Consider the following 23138-nt stretch of genomic DNA (forward strand, 5'->3'; position numbering starts at 1 on the left):
ATTAAACAATAGAAATAATACCTTACAGGAAGTAAGAGGAGAATCAGAGGTGAGACTTACTTATCCAGAACGACTTGCAAAGTGCAAGATAAAGGTCTATCTAAGATCAGAGTAAATAGCATGAACATTTACCAATAACAGGTAAGGGGTCACAAGTTCAACAAAGTAACTAGGACAGCAGTTAGACATTTAACCTAGCATCCGTCTAAATGTCATAATATCTAAACATTCTTAACACCTGTAAACAAGTAAACAACATACAGCATATCTGACTACTTAGTATCTATCTAAACAGGCAATACAGACACGAAGAAATAAGGAGTGCTAGGGGTTGAGGTTGAGTCTGAAAAGTGAGTTTTCAGACAGCGGTGTAAGATGGGGAGTGATTCTGCAGTCCTGATGAAGGGAGATCATACCACAGCTTGGGAGCTAGAAGGGAGAATATGGAGCATTGGATCAAAGTGTGTGGGAAGGTGTGTAAGGCTGGACTTACCTTCATAGAAACCATCATCGTCCATGTCTCCATACACATATATGTATTCTCCTGCAGTAAGCGGTAGCTCCACCTCTGGATTATCATTGGGACCATCATATGGGTTATAGCTGGAGAATGACAAGTCACAGGAGAGTCATCGTTATCACATGTTAATGTGAACGGCTTCACTTAGTGAGTATACCCAGCGACTGCAATACATACCTGTATCTGGCAATAAAGACCTGAAGCTTGGATGCTCCTCTACTGGCTGTGAAAGGTGCTGGGGCTACATCGATGTCCAACTCTTCTACTTCACTGGCTGTATCAACCTTAAGACACCATAACAAAATACAATCATTTACTTTTCAATGGAAATATATATATTTCAGTCTAGTTCCAACAGTCACATATTCACATTACAAATTAAACTGCCTGCTTTCATGTGGGCCGTGTAATATCTGAATCTGATTTGCCATTATCATCAACACTAATGAGCCATGATTAAAAGGATAAAATTGTCAAGGAAGGAAATTAGCTACGGTGATTACTTTTTTGCTTAACCCAAAACTGGGGTGGAAATAAGCACCATTGTAAGAAAACCCCTGCATGTGCCTTTGAGTTGAGGGAGGGAGTGCACACACACACACACACACACACACACACACACACACACACACACACGTATATATGACACGTATATATGACTTCCTGTACTTCTCCTGAAGCACCACACTGAAACATGTTACATGTTGTTATACCAAAAATGTATAAATAACAATAAGAAAGACTATACAGTACTTATAGCTCCAGTGGAAAAACCTTTTAAGGATAATCACTTACAACTACTACAACCTTCATAATCCACAGTAGCCAGTGGATTATCTCACTAAATATGAGCTTTATAGAACAGTAGGCAGACTGACTGGTGAGCTTAAGCCAATGACCTGCATACAGTAGGAGACCAAACAATCTCTATTTGGATACATAATGGAAACAAATCTAACTAGAATATTACTGACATTATATGAATACCTCCAATGATGTCACTCTTATCCAGTGCGAGCAGAACATATCTAGCTATTCTGTGTGGTGCCGTGTGAGAGGACAGGAACTTTAAGAAGGTTTTTAATCTGTCAAAGCCATACAATTCAATGTGATTGTGCATGGCCATCTTGGTCATCTTGATGAGCAATCTGCTCATCTATTCAGCAAAAAATAAAGAGATCATAGGAACTCAAGGAAGGTAACCTAACAACCATGAGGAGGATCAATAAGACAAATAATAACAGGATTTAATTCAATCTTCATTGTGATGTGAAACAGAACAAACACCGGTCAACTTTTGTTTATTAGGTAGATGATCATTGAACTGAAAATGAATAGTTAAAAATCTGTCTCATAACAATTTCAAGATTTGCTATGCATTTTTTTTTAAACGGTACCTCATGTGTGGGGCTGGACTTGTGGGGACTGAGGTGGCTGTCAGATTTGGGAGTGAGCTGTGTGGGCTCTGACTTGGTGGAAGTGGAGGCTGACTTGCTGACGCTGATGGTGGGAAGCTCTCGATGCCTGGTGACAGGAGAGCGCTCCACCCTGGACAGCCCTGCGGCATGGGGCGTGGCCCCCAGTCGCAGAGCGGCGGCAACATCTGGAAGAAGACAAGAGGACAATGCATTATTCTCTTACTGAACGGACAACTTCCCAGCTCTGTGACTGGTATCCTGAGTCAGTGAGCAGATAGGTGGGGGAGGTCAATGACTAACATGCAGGAGCTGAAGGTTGAACCGGGCTGATTAAATAGTGGAGTCAAATCCTCTGTCTCCATCTGTTTGAGTGCAAAGGTCACCATATACTGTGGCAACACCGGCACCGGTAAGAAGTAAGGGGCTTAGCAAGTACCACAGCCAACAGACGAGTGGCCCTCATTTGCTCATCTGAACCTTCAAGCTGTGACCTTCAAGTGAGAGTGTATGTTCTAGAAAGAGCTCAGCAGGCTCCATGAAAGTGATGAGTATGGCTTGTGTTGGTCATCATGACACTGACGTGGAGGTGAAGTGTTCAAGCATGGAGTGCTCTGACAGTGCCCAACACAATAAAAAATGGTGTAATTTGAATAAAGAGTACCGGGGTAATCCCTCCCCTCAGGGCAAGGGAGAGTGTCACCTGCCTCCAGACTCCAAAAGGCTATGTCACCCAGAGACTCCATATCCCATGAGCCACCTGAGTCTAAAAGAGAAACGGCATACCAACTTGGGTGTTTGGTAAATTTAAGATAGACTGGTACTATACATACTAGGGTGAATTCACGAATAAAGTAGGGTTTGGAATTGTCATACTTCCATATCCGCTGTATGTCACTTTAAAACACATCTGGGGTCATTTTAATGTTTATTCAGGCTTTTGTTTGCACCCCAGACAGTTAACTCTCTCAGTGCCACGCCCCGAGATATCCCGAGTTTTTCCCGAGTACCCTCAGTGCCAGCACGAGAAATCCCGAGTTTTTACTTTTGACTGTAGTCGCGCTATTCTGTTTATTTTTCATGATCACTTTCGCTTCCTGACTCCTTCAGACTCACCCGGAGCCGGATGTAAAAAAAAAAAATTCTTTTCCGGGTCACGTTGTTTTTCTCCGGTGATTTTCGGCCAGAATAGGGAAAGTCACGGTTTTTCACACGGTATAAAAAGCGAACGGAGAGGTCCACGTCTACTCTCTTTGGTCTGGGTGACGATCAGTCATCGTAGTCGTGTATCGCATCGTAATTTAGACAATCAACGATTGTCGAAAATGTCAACATCCGGTTATGACCGGATATGACGTGAGCCTGTTTGGGAGGGGGTGAGTGAGCCAGCGAGGTCATCAATGTGTCGATTTGTTGCTCTCTACTGGTAGAACTGTATTATGGGTTTAAAAACCCAATCAGATTATTTATTTGAATGAAAAATTACAAAATTAAAAAAAAAAAAAAAACGCAAATTGCTGGCACTGGGGGAGTACTTTATGAAAATACTCTTGGCACTGAAAGAGTTAAGGTTAAGATTCAATGTTTAGATATTTTATATTAATTGTATAGAGTGACTTCTGATTAAATGAATATCAAATATCTAAATATTGAATCAAGCTATTTAAAAACTGTCTGGGGTGCACACAAAAGCCAGAGTAGACATTAAAATGACCCTAGATGTGTTTTAAAGTGAAATACCCCTTTAACATGGAAAGTGCTTGACAAGGGAAATAAATATTACACATCGATAAAGCAGAAGACAACAGAAGTACAAACAATTTTAAACTTCAGAATAGCCTTTAATAATGGCATATGAGCAGATTGAAACCGAAACTGTCCTGAAAGAGGACCATTATTACTTACTTTGTAAATAATGTGCATTTATTAAGCCAAATACAACCTCAATTAATACATTTTTTATCTAAAATATAAATAAAATCCATGTAATCTCAAGCAAACTAGGTAATTGAAAAAATAACAAAGCAACATAAAAAATAGAGATAATAACCACTCTGAGAAAAAACAAAACAAAAACTGATTTAGATCCTTTCATAGACTCTTTTCCTCACATTTAACAGGCTACTGCATCCAGTTGTGAGATTTCGGCCAGAAGGGAATCAATGTTTAGTGATTGCACTGTTCATACACCACATTCAACAAATGCTTTGTTTCATGGCCCCTTGGATTTTTTAATATTGTATCTTGTGGATATTTTGGCCTAATGGTGATGCTAGTTCGAAGGCCATGGGGTCACCAACATCAGTACGGTTCATCCCCCCGGGGAGCATTAATTAAGAACACTTAGCAAGTGTCATGGCAATCTAGCCAGTAGTTTTTGAGTTGTTGTTTAGGACCAAAGTGGTAGACAGGCGGTCTGACGGATGGATAGACGGACCAACCAACATAGCCATCTTTACAGTCCTGCCACTAGTGTGGCTAAAAATACAATTACTCTTCAGCCTCCAACTATCATACAGCTTGAAACGCAGGAAATATATTTTACAGTGACACTAATCCCACTACAAGGATTTATCTTGGATTTGATTGAAGGCATCTGAAACCATCAACAGCTTATATGTATAAGATCAGAATTACGGGTAAATGTATTTTTCTGTACATAAATAAAAGCCCCAATGGTGTGTTACCTCTGTCTGTAAGGCCCAGCCCATTGGTCAGAACAGGCAAACAGGGGTTGTTAAGGAGGGTAGCCCCAGCCATATCCACCTTGGACGCCGACAGCCGGAAATTATCCAGCTCCTGGGACAGCATGCCAAACTGTTCACTCTGACTGCGGCATTTCTCTTCCAGATCTCGCACCTTGGACTGCACAAATGTAATAAAACAGAGAACAAACATTTAACCCCATCGTTTTCATTTTCTTTAAAGCTATGATTGCACTATAGGCTTCAGTCAAGCTTAGCAGTTTGTATTCATACATCAGCCACATCAATACATCTTTGTGTTGGATGTACAGTATATCTCTGATGTTGGTTATACTGATTGACAGTGTCCTGCAGAAACCGTATCTATACGTATCTAAAAGAAGCTACTTTCTTGGCAGTGGGTTGATTGTTTAGTAGATGTTTAGAATAAATGCTTTGACTTATTAAAAATCATGAAAAGTTTTACACTACTTAAACAATATGCATTTTAGTAAAAAAACTGAACAAATAATATTTGCAAAAAATCTTCAATAAGAACAATTTTTCCAACATAAACCTTGTTCACGGGCAAATGGAAAAATTTTAAAATAAACCAAAGCATGACAAACAATATATTTCTGCACACTGTACTAACAGGGAGGGTGTAACAAAATCTGACAAATAAAGGTAGGTTTCTGCACAACACAGACAATTAGTTGCTGTTGAAAGACTGATGTTACGAGTTGCAAACACAAACCACTAAAGAATTCAAGGAAAATAAAACAACAAAAACAGTGGAGAGAAATAAATTCAGGTTTAGGGGCCAGGTTAAGGGTTGGCGTTATGGTAATAGCTAAATGGGAGAACAGGGTGAAAACCAGAGCTGGAGGTGTAATGTCATCTGCAATGGGTTGCATGTTGGCCTCCTACCTTGCAGCACATTCATATTAGCAAAGCCACTACAAAGATATGACTGCTAGAACACTATACGGGTTAGACCTGAGCCTCGCTGTGTTTCTATAAGTGACTGATTTCGCTTCCGGTTGTGGTGGGGGTTTCCAGGCAGGCCGATCTAACAGAGCCTCTACATGTAGATGCAACTATTTCCTGTTAAATGTCTCACCTACGCCCAGCCTAGACCGCACACAATCATTATCTATGCACATATTGAGTTCAAATGATAAATAACTGATAGCGTGTTTTGCACAAAATAACTGCCTAATTAGTGGTCACCTGCAACGCACGGCAGTCCAGTTTAACAATATAATGAACGATTGACTAACTATACATTAACAGCCAGTCATAGTATAGCTGTGACACATGCAGAATTCACTGTGCTGACTGCAGGAGAGGTAACTGCTAACTGTGCAACAACAGATACATGCCTTTCTAGCAGCTTCACATGGCTGTGGCCCGATTCTCTCACTCACACTCACACACACACACACACACACACACACACACACACACACAGTATCGAAAGACTCCATGTAGGCCACGCCACAGGCTTATGGAAATTAATATTTAATTTCTACAATGCAGACTCTTGGCTCAATATTCAGCGCATGGGGAAAACACACAGAACCGTATGCAAATGTCGTCTAATTTTATGTAGTAAATCAGAACCATTGTATCTCAAACCAGACCAACATTACACCTAACTAAACAAAACACTGCACTAAATGAAATAATTTGTTATCTAACCAGCCTATCTGGATTATTCATTTTTGGGAGTTTGACAAAGCAACAAACAGGATTCTACTGAATCTACAGGAAGGATAAAGTAGGTTTTGTAGAGGGACGACAATAGATTTGGCAAGAATGGCAAGGATGGCAAGGAAGATCAGGGTTGCTGGTACCTGCATGCAGTCCAGCGTGCTCTGGTTAGCAAGAAATAACACAGAGAACACCAAAGATATTCAAACGAAAGCACATGCTTGTGAAACAGTAAGTCCAGGAAGACATTTAATAAATTAGAAAACACAGCAGTCCATGTTTGATAGAATCAGCCCTGTCAGAAACCATCACTAGAATGTCTCTTTGCCCTAAACAGAAACACACTAATGGTTTTGTAAAGCAATGTCTTTCATTTAAGATTAATAAACCACTAATAACCACTTGAACCCAAGCATCATTATTCTGGGGTGAACATTCACTGAAACACGTCACAGTCAGACCAGATACAGAGCCGGCCCCGGTCAACTAGGTATTAGTTTACTAACTGTAGAGGGTTTACGTGGTTAAAGCGTAATTTGGATCTCCCGCCAAAGGGAAAGAGACTTTCTCCCGTGATGCTTTGTATTTAAATAGAAAAAGAGAGAGCGAGATAGAGAGAAGTGAGCATGGGCATATTTTCAATACAGTAGCATCTATACTCTACCAGCTCCCTCTGCCACACAAACTGCATCAAGGCCTAAAATAAAATACACATTTTCATTTAGGAGCACACTCCATTATTAGAATGCACAACAAAATATTAAAATTACATAATGTGTGGAAAGTTGATGCTACTGTATCTTAAATCTTTTTTCTTCTTCTTCTTCTTTTAAATGGGAGCCAGAAAGACAAACAGCAAGCTTTTAATTTATGCCACTGTATAAGCAAATTTAGCGTGAACATTAACTGCACGAGGAAGTAGAGAAGACATCTCTTCAAGTGGTTACCAGGCCTACAAAAGCTGCAAAAAATAGAGTACAGCTATTTTTTTTTGTAACGGCTTCACAGCCAGGTGTCTTTTGCTGAACACAAAGAGCTGCTTGTGTATTCATACTGCTTAGAGCGGCAGAGGCAAGGTCTTTTGTCTGCTGGTGAAAAAGACAGAATTAAATATTTACTGTTTTGTCTTTGGTGTTGGGCTAAAGACAAATGCTTCCTCTAATAATGAATGAGATCCACTTGTCAGATGACTGCAGGAGTACAGTACATGACAGTAATGGGATTGGACAAATACTCCAACTCTCACTAATGTGGGACTGAGTGACAGGGAGAGAGTTCCTTATGGCTTGGATTAACAGTTAAACAGTGCCCACCCAAGTAGGCAAGCACCTCAGGGCTCCAATTACTGCATGGTGCGCGTGCCGTGCGCATGTGTGTGTGTGTGCGCATGTGCTTGTGTGCATGTGTGTTTTTATGTGCGCACATTTATTATGTATTTGTGTGTGTAATGTAGGCCTATACTGCATATATATTGGATGTGCGTTTTTTTTCCTCTAATAATCACACTGATATATCATACAACTCACCTCCAGCATCTGCACCACCCCCTCATGCTCCCTCTTGGCAAATAACTGTGCCTGATGATTAGAACACATGTTTCACATTAACAAAATGTCACTTGTTTAGTCATTCTAATTCACAGCACGGTGAGCTCTGTCAAAAGAAACAGCCAAAACAACGAGGATGCTCAATTGGTACCCAAAGGTTGCCTCCTGCTGGATAAAAAACAAACCATTTCCCTTCACATGCAGGGTGAAACAAAGCAAAGACAATTAGGGTGAGCTTCATTAATAGTGTGTGTGTGTGTGTGTGTGTGTGTGTGTGTGTGTGTGTGTGTGTGTGTGTGTGTGTGGTGGGTATATTTGGTATCAACTGCAGAGTTCCTCACCCGCTGTAAGCGTTTGATTTCATCCTGTTTGAACTTGAGGATAGCCAGTGCCTGTTCATGTTCCAATTCCAGCTGCTGCCTTCGCTCGGCGACCTCTCGCATATGCTGCACACGCAAAAAAAAAAGGTACAATCACAGTTTTTTTTAGAACATCACTGCTTCATTTGACATTAGATGAGTCCAACAATAGGTACCCGGAAGATTGGGAACCAAGGAAGAGTGGGCACCTCAATGTTAAATTGGCTATTTTTCCCAAAAAGTAAACAAATGAAATATTTGTAACCGAAAGTATACTGTACATGATTGGAACAACGGTCGACAATTAAGGCCTAATATTTCTACAATTGCTACAAAACCTGTAGAGACAGTCATTTTGGGCATAAACAAGAAGTTGAAGGGCAAATTTAGGTCCGATAATGATGTACTGTGCATGTTCACATCATGTATAGGCTACTTTACATTACTTAGACCATTTTTTTTAAAATAGCCAAATTAACATCATACTGTATGTCCCCGTTACGTCTATAGCTGGTACCTTTAGGACCTGCTCTAGGTTCTCCAGTTTGGCACGGAGTCTCTGGTTCTCCTCGAGAACTGAGTTGTGTTGAGCGGTCACTTCAGAGAGGTCTTCCCTCAGCTCCTCATTCTCAGCCCGAGTCTGGAGAAACAATAGAGATGAACCATTGCATCAACTGACACCAGCTCAGCCGAGGATGTGTGCACTAAAGCAGTGGTTCTCAACTTTTTCTGGATCAGGGCCCACTTGAACATCTCGAAAGCAATCTCGAAAGCATTCGCGGCCCACCCATCTGACCACTTAACACGGTAGCAGAATGGCTGCCGTGTTAAGTGGTCAGATGGGTGGGCCACATGTGTTTTCAGAGCATGTTTATCCTCCTATAATTTGATAAACCTCTGTCATGGTGTCATGTGTCATGGTTGGTGAGGGCAAAATTGCTCTGCCCGGTTCTCCTCAGCGGCTGGAGCAATTGATCCGAAATTGCACACAGCCATTGACCATTACCATGTGCACCTAAAAGCGAAGCCCGTTTTTCGATATCACCAAATCTCAGCTGTTTATTAGCATGTTTTTGTGTAAAACACTGTCGGGGCTGCCTCCCGGGTTGCCAGATCATGTGCGTATATCCCCCCACGGATGCGTCGACCGGGTATGGACTAGTTTTAACTAATCAATTGTGTTCCAGCTTGGATCAGTGCAACCAACGTAGTATAATTTAAGTTCGTATTTACCAGTATCACAATGAAGAACACATTTTACAAGGTTTTAAAGAAAATCTTTGTGTTTTGCCAATTATTTGGGGGCCCACTTGCAATATCCTCACGGCCCACAAGGTTGAGAATCACCGCACAGAAGTTTCAAGGGACTGGGAAGAGGGCAATCACTGACCTGGTCGAGCAGCTGTACCTTCCTCCTGAGGAGATCTTTCTCCTCCTTCAGTTGCTCATTTTGGCCTCGCTCATCCTCAAGCTGGCTCTCCTGTTTAAAAAGGCCAAGAGAGACTGTTAGCCTAAAACAAGGTGGAACCTATTTCTAACCCTTGGTAGCAAGGACGAGTAATATTTTCTCAATCTGCAGTTGATCTGACAAACCCTTAACACATTTACCGCCGGGCCCGTAGTTCTACGGGCCGTTAAATCCAACGGTTAAGCGCCAATCCCGTAGCCTACGGGCTGTGGTGCTTTTTCCTTTTTTTCGAAATTTTTTTTTTTTTTAATTTTCTAGGGGGACCATTTTCAGTGTAACACCACCCGATCGGACCGGAAGTGCGATCACGTTTTTTGTTTCCCGTCTGTCTCCATTCTAAGTCGTACACATAAACCCCTGTAAAAGCTGTACAGGACATGTAGTTTTTCATCCTCGCATTTCCCATGTTAACTTAAACGATCAGAACTCAAACATGGCGGCTCCGTTTGACACGCGGTCTCGACGAGTAGACACCAGGACATGTGCCCGTTGTTTACAAACATTGGATCGGGCAATCTAAAGGATTTTAACGGGGCCTATGGCGACCTGAAAAAAACAAAAAACAACAATAAAACCTTGGCACTGGTGAGTACATTATGAGATTAGCCCTTGGCGGTGGATGTGTTAACAGAGGCTAGGTTTTCTTACCAAATCCAGACATCTCTTCTGTCGCTTCTTTACTTCATGTTCAAGGCTTTCACATTCTTTTCTCTTCTTACACAGCTCACTTTCCTGAACAATGATCACAAAAGGCACCAAATGTTACACTCTGCACACGTCACTGGATGTCACCCGAAACGGGATCTTCCATGTTTGTGTTGTTTACATGATATCTGTTGACAAAAAGGACACATTCTGGAGCAAGGAATGCGATATGCGCTAAAGAATATTATATCCTGTGAGAAACTGACTTTATTTACTAGTTTGTGTGTCTGTGCCATCAATCTGTTTGGGATCTAGAATACATAGGCTAAGTCCTTAATTTCCATATTGACCTCAGTCATGGCAGAGACATGGCATTACAAAGCTTAGCATCCTTTAATTATTATAAATGGAGCTTACATGCAGGACCAGCAAAGGAGAAATCAGCTTATTTCTGTACAGCCACAGTACTATAATCATGCATAACTGCTGGGATTGAGTGGGAGAGCCTGGGGAACCAAGGGGCTAATTGCAGACCACTAACAGTTTAATGGAGGAGACAATCAGCAGCCAGTGATGCTACCACAAGACAATATTGATCATTAACATGTGGTCTGCGGCCTGACTTGTCAGGATTGTCCGCAGTATTAGGGGCTGTGTCCACAGAAAGTGTTTTATGAGCAGAGGAGCGCTTTGATATCATGACCAGAGCGCTCGCACTGAGTGTTAATTGATGCCCGCAGGGCCGCAACGTTCAAACCTATCAACTGTTGCTGTGCTCCAACGGAATGTCATCTGCGTTATGAGCACAAATAGCCTAGCTGAAACAGCGGTAAACATGGACTTCTATGGTTATGGTAACGATTCAATGTCAGGTCGTAAATGACCGGATTGTCAGACACAGCCAGGGGGATCAATTGTAGCATTGATGAGGCGCTCCTCTCCAAAAGTGTATCCATTTTCTCCTGTAAGCACCCAGGGCACTCACACACACACAAAAAAAACATAGACATACACGGCAGAAAGGCTGGCAGCTCAAAAAACGCTGTCTGTGGACAAAGCCCCTTACAGGTCAGTCTGAAAGACGTGCAAGACAGACCCTCTTATTCTAATTATTAATGTGTGGTCTGTGGTGAAAATAGCATTTCAGTGGCACTATTCCTCACTCTTGTGTATGTGCAACTGTAAATGTGTGTGTAACAGCATGCTTTTACACACACTTAAATGGCTCTTATGATAGCCTGAGATGTGTACACATGCTTGTATTGAGAGGTCTTGTGGGGATGTACAGATACAGTCGCAACTTCTAAATCCCTGAATTCAGAGCTTCAGGCGATGGATCATGTCATCTTACAAACCACCATCTAGCTCTACCTCCACCACCCACGTCTGCTTGTTGGTTTTGGGGAGGGATGTAGACAACCACGAAGAAATCGCCAGTCGCTTATTTTCTAAGGAGTTTAACCGGAAGGGAGAAATGCATGCAAAAGGAACACGCTATTCCTCCGAGTTCCACTCCCTGCTGAACAGGTGCCCTGACCAACCTGTAGGAGTTGCTAGTCAGAGAACGCACACCCCAGCCGCGGTTTCCCACCCGAGAACATGGCCAATTGTGTTTGTTGAAGCGCCCATTCAAGCCGGAGGGACTGTGGAGGAATCAAACCCCAGTCTCCATGGTGGTGGGCAGGTAGTTTTTTTAAAATCTACTTGTCCAAGACAAGCAAAACAAAATGTCATTTGATAGGCCTGTGATTTATGTTATTCATTCTGGGGCCAATCTCCACACAACACTCAGTGAGGAGATTATAGCTTACATTATAACTATCAGACGGACACACTTATCAAATCAGCAAAGGCAACAATATTCTGATCTTTGCTTTTATGCTTCTGTACCGTTTCCAATAGACAAGACCAAAATAGTCCCAGTTACTGTACATAACAAATCTCACAGCGTCTTTTCTTTCAACATCAACAATGTGGTCTTACACCAGCACTAGCTAAACCATTTATTTTACATTCAAAATAAATACATTCAAAATAAATATTTTGTACAAGTTTCTACATTCAAATACATTTAAAAGTAATAATCAGCACATTAGAAAAGAAATGTATTAATATAATGCACTTGGGCTTGTGTAAGCTCTACATTCAATGCCACTTTGTGTTGTCTTAATGTGAACATAGCTAGATAGATACATTATACATTAAACAACAAACAATAGTGTAAATAGCAAAGCAGCATGCTTGAAATGAACAGCTGCAGTTTGAGGATCCTACACCGTCATGTCATTTAAAAACAACACATTTAACCCATTAAAACCGGGTAAGCATCCGTGTCATTTTAGATTTTTGCGTTTGCTATTCAAAAATAGAAGATATACAAGCTCACAGCGCGTCACTTTGTGCAGCGCTGCGACCTTGTACATCTGCTATTTTTGAAAAATCTTGAAAGTGTGAAAACTGCTGATTTAGAAGGCATTTGTAGAATCGGCCTCAGGTCTTAATGGGTTAAACTATAGCTAGGTCAAAGTGCAGTAATGGGCAACTACAACTACTCTCACCAGATACTGTATGTGCAGCTCCTCTGTGTGCTCCTGATGGGAGGGGGTCGGGCTGCGGCCCGGCTGGGGCGTCACTCGCAACCCCAACTCCTCCTCCTCTCCGGGAGTCTCCTCACACCTGGATGGAGCCTCATCTAACGCCACACATGGGGTCTCGCCTGCAACCTGACAACGACAGCAGCAGTCAATCTATGTGGAACCACTTCACATCTCTATGCAGTTGGGAAAATATGAGACAATGTGGCGATCTGGGAAAACATCAAAGTTGCAAAACAATAGAATAGAATGCAACCTTATAATTAACTATAATTAAATATGCCATAGACCATGACCCATGATGAGATTAAGAGCTTTCATTCTCACTTTTATTTGTGTGAGTTTTGACCTACAACTGAAGGGGGAGGGGGGCAAAGCTGTGGTTGTCATATTGTGCTTTAACATTGACATTAACATTATACCCCCTCTGTGAGCCAGGGATTAGCAGTGAGCCTCCTACCTAGTGGTCTAACTACAATCACAGAGTAATCCAGGGGGAATCCCTCTAGCCTGGACCATGACTAGAATACATTAGCAAAGAGCCTGTCTTTTCTAATTAGACTGTCTGTAATTCTCAGGTGGCTTCAAAAGAGCCCTTATTTTCCGCCGTCTCAAGTATTGTACAAGTTTCTAATGTGTGCTGTTCCTTTAACTGAGTGGTCTGTCTGATGTCCAGCTGTCCATTGGTTAAGGGTTAAAAGTCAGGAATCAAGTATCTAATTTTAGAGAACTCCTACTTATGTTCAGGAACTGGACCAGTGCAGCCAAGGCCATGACCCAATAACAGGATCAAAGACACTCTGCCACGTGCCACAGGTGGATGTAAGTCTTCACACTTTATTAGTCGTCCATTAGAAGTCCGACCACTCCGATGATACAAAAGAACTTAGTGTTTTTCACAATAGTTTATCGTGCTACGATATCATCCTATAAAGGAACAGTTCAAATGTTACATCATTGCAGCTTACAGTACATGCAATAGGGCGATTAAAAAATGTGAAAGACATGAATTACATTTTGTCCCAGCAGGAGCATGTGCATAAAGATGGCTTCTCGCAATGAGAAAATTGTTAAAGTCTGTTGCTTTACACACTTCTGAATTAGATTTTGATTTAATCTAATTTACAATTGAAATAATAATTTCATACATCTTCTGTTAATTTGCTGATATGTCTGTCAAATTAGCAAAAGCCTGAAGCGGTGACATTTACCCCAACTCATGTCAGCAAGATAAATTAGCTAGGTTCAACTACAGATACTCTATACCCATTTGTGTCTTAGCTATATTCTCAAAAGTTCTACTTCACAGATGGTTTGAAAAGGTTGTGCAGGAGGTTAATAAACTATTAACCATTACACCGTTAACCAAAAACGAATGGGTACCTGAGGCGATTACCCTGTCAACTACGCTCCATAAAACCTGTGGCATCTCTTCGAGGTTAAACATGGCTATCCCTGGTTGATGTTTTGGAAGAGAGATCAGATTGTGATAGTGGTGATAGAGAGCCAGCAGGAGGCACTAATTCTATTGGCCTTTAGTATCATCAGCCATTAAACCCAGCCCATGATTTGTCATACTTTGTCACTGGAGATCCTGATTCCTGAGGTATTTACCTTAACAGTAGGTGTGGTAGGTAGGGATGGGCAGGAGTACTCAAATAGTTCAACGTGGAGTAATCACTTTCTTTTTTCTTTTTTTTAATAAAAAAAGTGTATAAATGTAAATTGAGCTTGTTCTATATTAAAAGTTATTTTTTGGGGGATGGGAACTGCTATCTATAGCATGAACATCTGCACAGAACCATTAAGCAGAAATGATGTCTGCACAGCAGCGTCATTTTTCTGATTCCATTTCAATTGGCTATGACTCCAAAATTTGCAGGCCCTGGGTAGGCAACCCGGCCTGGCAGAGACCTGCCCTCCGAGCACACTTTTCTAGTTTTGTTTTTAGCAACAACAGTCAGACATCACCTGATTTTACGTTTCAGGTAGAATGTCAACCAAGCATACTGTAAGAGTGATTTTGGAAGTATTTCAACGAAATAAACTGAATTAAAGGAGTAGTTCACCCAAAAAAATGACTTATTTTCTATCAATTACACTACCCATGAAGCCTTGAATTCGTGGAGACGTTTTTGTTTTTGTCGCATTCCTGAGCTGACATGGTGCAATAAATGATATCTGTTTTAAAAAATCGAACCACACTTTCACTTGGGTGTTCATTTCAGACCTTATTCTTAGGCCTACGTTACATTTTTCTTTCCGTTTTGTGAGTACTCTATAATTCAGTTTTGTGAGTACTCTATAACAATTTTATGTCAATACTGGAACATGGAAATGCCCATCTCTAGTGATCACCTCAGCTACTTGTAACACGCCACCCCTCTTCACTGAGCTAACCGATGTACGGTATACTGAGCTAAATGATGTACGGTATACTGGTACTGTTGGATCACCAAGGTGGCTGCTAAACCTTGATATCGGCCAAAGTGAGAAACAGTCACTAAAAAGGCTGGGAATATGACTTCAGATCAATATCACGATTATTTCAAACTTTTGCCTGGGTACTGGGTAGGACATAAAAGTTCTTGCAGCTTTAAAAGGATCCCTGGCTAATAAGCCAAATATGCCTTAATTACATTATAATTGCCCTCTATAACTAAAATAAAACCTTTACATTTTATTTATTTTAGAAGTAGTTAATCTTTTACTCAAGGAGGGGCAATGCCCGTTGCAAGCTGATGATGTAATTTGTCCATGTGTGGTCTAGCCCTATGGAATTTATGGAATCCATGTGCAAATAAAACATATTTAAAATATTGATTTTATGCTCATATTAACCATAGGAAGTATTAAGTTGGTTTTAATTTTCACATGCATTCCATAAATGCCATAGGGCTGGAACCAAGCTCCCAGAACCACGGTAGAACAGTGAAGCGGCCGTCACCTGGTGGTCAAATCTGGGATCTCATAAATGCTACTGCACGCTCATCTACCGTTTGTGCACCTGCTCATAACTCTATGGCTATGTGCAAATGACATCATCAACTTGCGACGGGCATTGCCCCTATTGAGTGAAAGATGAACGATTTCTAAAATGAATAAAATATTTAAGGTGTTTTTAATTCTACATTTTAGTTATAGAGGACAATTATAATGTATTAAGGCATATTTGGCTTATTAACCAGGGATCCTTTTAAAGTCTACAGTATGAATGCAGTTTTGACACCCTTATGATCAATTATTTACTGATCAGTACCAATACGTGGACACACCTTCTATCATACTACACTAAAGTTAACGATAAAAAGGGTGCGTGTGCATGACCACATTATGTGTTATTACTGTGTAATTATTAACAGGCAATATGTCTTTGAAGAGGTAATGTGAGTGTTTGTCCAGGGTCATGGTTATCGGAGATAATAACAGAGGGACAATATTACATAAGGACTAAGGACACGATGTTATGTTGAACAAAAGGATACTTACTGACAGCATTATACTAAGGCTATTATTTTAAAGATTTGTGCAACACGGTTAATGTAAGGAAATTAAACACACATTGGCCAACACCGATGGGAATGTTGTTGTCTGAATATTTTCGGTCATTTGTTTCCCTGCTCTAAAAGCAAGAAACCAGAAGTAGATTAAAACAAATGTAAATGAAACGGATTCTGCCAATATGAGTAATTTTATGTTTTACCACACTTAAAGGGCAAGACCACTTTGGTAGAGGTTTGGGTTGTGTATTTACCGTGCCATGATGTAACTCCAAAGGTGGACAAGAAATCAAAAATAATTGCTCCATTGATTGGAAATTGATAATTTAAAATTTGCTCCTCATTGACTTACATTGTACGGTAAAACAGCTCTCAAAGTCACTCTTTAAGCACGTAAATGAACACGAACAAAGTTGATTCAGACAATATAGAACATCACCAAACCCAGTACTGTTTTTTTTTTAAATAAAAATGTTAACTTCCTGCTGATTTTACTATTTGAAGATCCGGATCCGGATCCGTGAATCCAGTCCAGGTTTTCTTCTTAATAAAATGCAAAATCAACAGTAAGTTAACATTTTTATAAAAAACGTGTCTGCCTAAACTGGCTTAGGGAAACAGCACACACGTAAGACCTTCGGGGGGAAGCGTACGTAACCTACGTAGTGCTGTCCTACGCTACGTAGCAGTTTGAACACCCTTTGCGAGTATATACAGTGAAATGGACCAATAAAAAATACCACACACACTAACACCATATATATATATAGCCTATATACATATATATACATATATATAAATATTATATATATATATATATATATACATATACATATACATATACATATACATATACATATATATATACATATATATATATATATATGTAAACACGGCCAGCGCAACAGCTGTCACTTTGTGAGGGGAGTGGGGACTTTCATCATGACCTTTAACTATAAAACTTCGCAATTAAAGAAACATTTGGCTCAGCATCATCTATCTACCTTTAGTTAACTTGGCATGTTTTTATCAGATGATTGGATCATCCGTGTGAGAGTACAATTTGTAAACGTCGGGTTCATGCATAGAGCAACCAGGGCAGCAGATTTTTTTTATCATAAAAAATATAAAAAAATAATTACATGTGTGTGTGTGTGTGGTCTTTTTATCGATCTATTTCGCTACAAAAGGGTGTTACGAGCGCCCCAGGCGCTCGTAACAAACTGCTGCGTAGGACAGCACTACGTAGGCTACGAAGCCTCTCACAGGCGGTCTTACAGTACGTGCGGTTTCCTGAAGCTAGTTAGGCAGACACGTAACGCTGTGCTCTTGAGAACCTACGACGGTGGTGTTTCCCAAAGCCAGTTTATATAGCACGTAACGCACAACCAGCTGCTACTAATGAGGGTAGAGCGTAGGTTTGGCCGGGTCCCAGCTGTGTAGGAGGCTCTTACGCAAGCTGCGTAGGCTACGCACAACCTGAAAATCGCTTTAGAAAAACCCGTCTCTTACGTGCTTGCTAAGGTACTGCGCAGCCTGTGTGGAGAGAGGCTCCTACGTGCGGTGTTTGGGAAACCGCGCGTAAGACCCTTCGTAAGGATCCCTACGCAGCATCTCTTTGGGAAACCCGGCCAATATTCAGACATATGCTATACAATATCATGCTGTTTTTTTTTCGTTGTTGTTGTTTGGCAGCTACTTTTTTTGCCTACTGTGTATTGGATTACGGTGATATTTTATACATGAATGCCCCAGAATCACAACTTCATACATGAGACACACTATATTGTGCTGCTTTATGATTTGTAGCAAACAATTCATTCCTCACATATCACTGTTTATTGTATGAATTATCAGGTCAGTCATCTCTGACAATGTATATTATTTTTGTATTCTTGTTTTTATTTGTTTTAATGTGATGTTTATGTAATGTTTATGTAGGCTGCCTTCTTGCCAGTGCCCACTTGAAAAGGGGGTATTACCCTGATTAAATAACGTATAAATACAAAATACAAATAAAAAAGGCCTTAGCTATACAACACAAGTTTCTACCAAAGATCAACATCACTTTTTCAATAAATCACCATTAGAATATACCATATACTGTATGAAGGTGCTCAGAACAAAGTTCAGTGGATGCTGGCACTCATGGAACAGTGGAAGACACAGCATACTATACTCACTTAAATTCAACAAGCAACCATTTCATACCATTGCATAAGGAAGATTTTGCCTTTTTTTCTACATCATCTTCATATACAGTACGTGTATGGTTCTCAGTAATACTCACTATGGGATAGTGTCATTTCTGTCTACACACTAGTCAAAGGTCTGTGTCTCATAGGTGGACTGAAATGTGCCTACAGTATGAAAACACCGGCTTCTATTTCAGCATTCTAACTTTCCAGATTGTGAAAGGCTGCAGTTTCCATTAGCTTGGAATCCCCACTGAAGGGCCGTTCAAAGTCCCTAGATGGGTCTTTAACGTGCGTCAGGGGGTGAGGGATGTCTTGCGTTCTTTATGGACACATGCATGGTCGCGCACGTTAAATCCGTTCGAATTATGACGTTGAGGCGTCATACACCTATTAATCCACTAGATGGCAGTTGCGAGCTAAAAGTGTTGCAATGTCCGCTTATTATAAGCGACTTTGGGCTTATTTTTCTGTAAAGTTGCTTGTAAACAAACTTTGGTGGTTGCGTTTTTATTTGGGCTTGTTTCTGAAGTGTAGTTGCTTATTTGGGCCAATTATTATTTAAACCAGTGATTCTCAAACATATATTGTAGATCTGCTATTTTCATGTGATGTGGCCTAGTCGATTCTTTTGGGCTTGTTTTCATAGACCTGGTTGCTTATTTCTCTCACAAAAGCCAAAACAACGCAATAAAAGACACAAACTAGACAAAAACAATGGTTGTCTACAAAACGTGAGTTTCGACCCCTACTGCACTGTGCTATATTATTTGTGTGTGTGTGTTTAACTTTAGGGAATGGCTGGGTTCATTTTGTCACAGACCGTGGATCGACGGACCCGTTGGTCTAAGTAATTGGTCTAAGTAATGGTCTTTTTTTGGAGAAAGAGGGCCAGAGGAAAACTTTCTTTCCTTATACTGCCAACGGGCGCCAATGGTACTACAGGCAACGTAGTGAACGTACACGTCGGCTTGACGGTGAATGTTGATCGCACGGAAGGAAATCCTGGAGCCGCAGGTGACGGAGGGGGAGACAAAACCAACAACGTAAGGAGCGTCGGCACTCGTTACGTCTCCTTACATCCGACTATAAATGATACTTAATGAGGTCATTGGTAGGCAGGTTCTGAACTGTCACAGCCCTGGACCACAGCCCCTATATGTTTGATCATTATGTTGTTTGAATGAAAAGTGCAATACAAATCAAATGTATTATTAGTATTATAGATGGAAATGGTGCCATGGTATAGTATGACCATTAGTGAGGACCAAGGAAGAAAGTTGAAAATGGGGAAGTATTCCTTAAATCAGGGGTTCCCAAAGCTGGGGTCGCGACCCCACTTGGGGTCGCGGGAGACTGACGGTGGGGTCGCGAAATTATTTTGGGTCATAAACAAAAAAAAAAAATATATATATATATATATTTTTTTAATTTAAATTCAACAGAATGGATGAAATACAACCTAAAATGATTACAAATAGTAAATTTTACAATTTTAATACATTTTAAATGCGCACCGAACGTGCAAGTTTATGTGCATAAATTACCTCCAGGTTTGGGTGGGGTCGCGAGTCAATGGCCCCCTTATTTTGGGGTCACGGGCTGAAAAGTTTGGGAACCCATGCCTTAAATCATAGTAAAAAGTTGGTTTATATATTTTACAATACTACTGTCATGTATTTTAATTAGCCGCATTATCAAAATAGTCATACAATTTATCACCAGATTGAGCATACAGTATCGGAGTTTCAGTTGACCTATGCTTAGTATTACTTTGCATTAATAATTCCAAGATTACTGTTGTGGTGTTTTGAGGTTTGAGTTGACAATTCATTGTCGTACAAATAATTTAACGATTAACGATTTGTGTTTTTGGCATTGAACATAGGAACATATAAGCATTGGGAGCTTGTAGATCTGCTATTTTAGAAAATTAAATATGCTAAATAACTGCAACTATCTCAAATAATTGAAATCATATAATAATTGTGATTCAAAATCGTGGGAGGAAATTATTCTAATTAAATGGTAGAATACAATAGTAAACATAAATACTCTCATTACTGTCCATACAGGACTCTGAATGTGATAGTTGTTAAAGCCAGAAAATAAGTAATAGCTGTTACACAGATGTTACATCCAGGAAATAGGCCCACATATTTTAAATAGTGACATACGAACACACAGACACTATATATAACTGTAGTGTAGCGCAGTGGTTCTCAACCTGTGGGTCAGGACCCCCTGGGGGGTCCCCATACCATTTTAGGGCGGTCCCCAGATGACGGTGACAATTTAAGAACTTTTTATACAATACTACTGGTCAAACATTGGCCACATTGTCAAATAATATAACAAAGAAGCAACATTTTGAAAATAGCTGATCTACAAGCTCATAACGCCTCGCAAATTTGTATCTGTGAAACCGAGTGAAACTAATTGTAATGCCTCAACTCCTACATTCCATTTCCAAGTGCTTGTCAGGGTGGGGGATCCCCAGTTCAAACATGATTATTTTGGGGGGTCACGGCCCAAAAAGGTTGAGAACCACTAGTGTAGTGTACACACATACACACAAACTGAAAAAAAGAAAAAACAAACAAAAAGAAAGCGCAAAGTCCTAAGCTATAATTAAACATCTTGAATCTTACTGTCTTTACTAATACGGAAAAGACAGGTTAAAGGGCAAGACCACAGTAGTAGAGATTTGGGTTGTGTAGTTACCTTGCCATGATGTAACTCCAATTGTGGGCAAAACACCTAAAATAATTTCTCCATTGACTAGAAATTGATAATTCAAAATATGCTTCTCATTGACTTACATTCTATGGCAGGACCACTCTGATGCTGGCTCTTTTAGCCCGTAAACGAACACAAACAAAGCTGATTCTGACAGTATAGAACATCACCAAACCCAGTACTGTTTTTTTAATATAAAATGTCAACTTCCTGTTGATTTTACTATTTCAAGATCCGGATCCAGATCCTCGGATCCAGTCCAGGTCCTAATAAGAATAGCAAAATCAATACGAAGTTGACATTTCTAAAAAAAAAAAAAAGAACTGAACTGGGTTTGGTGATGTTCCATACTGTCAGAATCAGGGCTAAAAGAGCTCCTCCTGAGCCTCTTCTCTGTACAATTTAAGTCAATGAGGAGCATATTTCAAATTATCAATTTCTAGTAAATGGGAGAAATTATTTTTTATTTCTTGCCCACCTTTGTTGTTACATCATGGCAAGGCAAGGTAACTACACAACCCAAACTTCTACCAAAGTGGTCTTGCCCTTTAAAAAGGGGCACGATCCATTATGCTGAGGAAGGCTCCGGCCGGGCATGAACCCCTAAGGTGAATTTGAGGGTGAACTTTTCTGTTCAGGTAAAGATGTAAAGGAGGGTAGAAACATAGCAGTCTGCATAAGGCTGGGCTTATAGTACTGTACACTGTGATGCAAACAATGAGATTGTAGCATCTGATAAAATTAATAATGGGTGGGTCAGATTTAGGTGTGCCAAGTATTGTCAACAGTGACAACACTGTTGACTACTGTTTAAGCTTGTAACATATTTCTAGCCAGTGTTTAATTCTGGAACTGCCAATGACTTCTGATATAAATTCTGTTGGTTAAATACATACTGTATAACATAATACGTGTTCATTTGAACAGATAAAATATGTTTCTGCATGTCTGCTTATAACCGAAGAGTTAATCGTGTCAAAACAAACTAACACTCAGTCCAGTAATCTATGTGAATTGGAGATTGCAAGTAAGCATACATGTTTAGTAAGCATGTGAGGAATGAGCTCATCGGTCTATTATAAGGTTTATTATACAAAGATTGCACACATGTTGTATAACAACTGGCTTGCTAAGGCTACAGCCTTGCTCTTCTACTGAGGCAATGTCAAGATGCTACATTTAAAATCTGCCTTCATCTGTTCACAAGACAGCAGAGCATGCACATCATTTTTATCAGACATGGTCCTTGCTCACAGGTTAACAACATGGGTAATGTCCGCTTGCACACCCTTTCCACTTTGCAGTAATATTGTGTATACTTCACATCAGTGTGGTCCATGCTTGCTAAAGGATCAAGTACAGCCTGGGCCTGTGCATACTAAAGCAGGGTCAGATCCCATTCAGCAGGCCCTGAATGCCATAAGCACATTGGTGTAATCCCCGCAGACTACTGAAACGGGTAACTGGATCACTTCTTTTAAAAGCACCTTAATGGATTGGCCTGGCCGTTGATTTTCTTTTTTAATATAGAGCATATCGATATCCGTCAATCAAACGCTTTGATCAAAGGGGTTTGTCATGCTGTCCTTGACTAGGCCTTGTTCATGTCATGTCCCTTTAATTTGCAAGAAAATGTAGGCTGGAATTGGACTTGCCAGCATTTATTGAAATGAGAATTGAAAAATAACAGCAACAACTTGCAAAGAAATACGCATATTTAGCCGTTATTCATATTGCACCTTGCTATAGCAATGGA

The 23138-nt window shown here is 40.4% G+C and overlaps 1 protein-coding gene across 2 annotated transcripts in view; it reads right to left on the reverse strand.

Annotated features, from left to right (window-relative positions):
- The window catches only part of tspoap1 (TSPO associated protein 1), a 78063-nt gene that overhangs the window by 22461 nt on the left and 32464 nt on the right, over positions 1-23138 (reverse strand). Inside the window, exons 6-16 of one of the 2 annotated variants that reach the window (XM_080434869.1) lie at positions 12913-13077; positions 10358-10441; positions 9632-9721; positions 8759-8881; positions 8224-8328; positions 7862-7912; positions 7000-7032; positions 4623-4800; positions 1918-2123; positions 698-804; positions 494-603 (exon numbers count right to left, since the gene is read on the reverse strand). In XM_080434869.1, the coding sequence (XP_080290995.1) occupies positions 494-603; positions 698-804; positions 1918-2123; positions 4623-4800; positions 7000-7032; positions 7862-7912; positions 8224-8328; positions 8759-8881; positions 9632-9721; positions 10358-10441; positions 12913-13077 (1252 nt within the window). The remainder of the gene's footprint in view (positions 1-493; positions 604-697; positions 805-1917; positions 2124-4622; positions 4801-6999; positions 7033-7861; positions 7913-8223; positions 8329-8758; positions 8882-9631; positions 9722-10357; positions 10442-12912; positions 13078-23138) is intronic. The other variant, XM_080434870.1, reaches the window with a different exon arrangement.

Source organism: Gymnoscopelus braueri (assembly GCF_963280865.1).
Source record: "Gymnoscopelus braueri genome assembly, chromosome: 8".
Lineage (NCBI taxonomy): Eukaryota > Metazoa > Chordata > Actinopteri > Myctophiformes > Myctophidae > Gymnoscopelus > Gymnoscopelus braueri.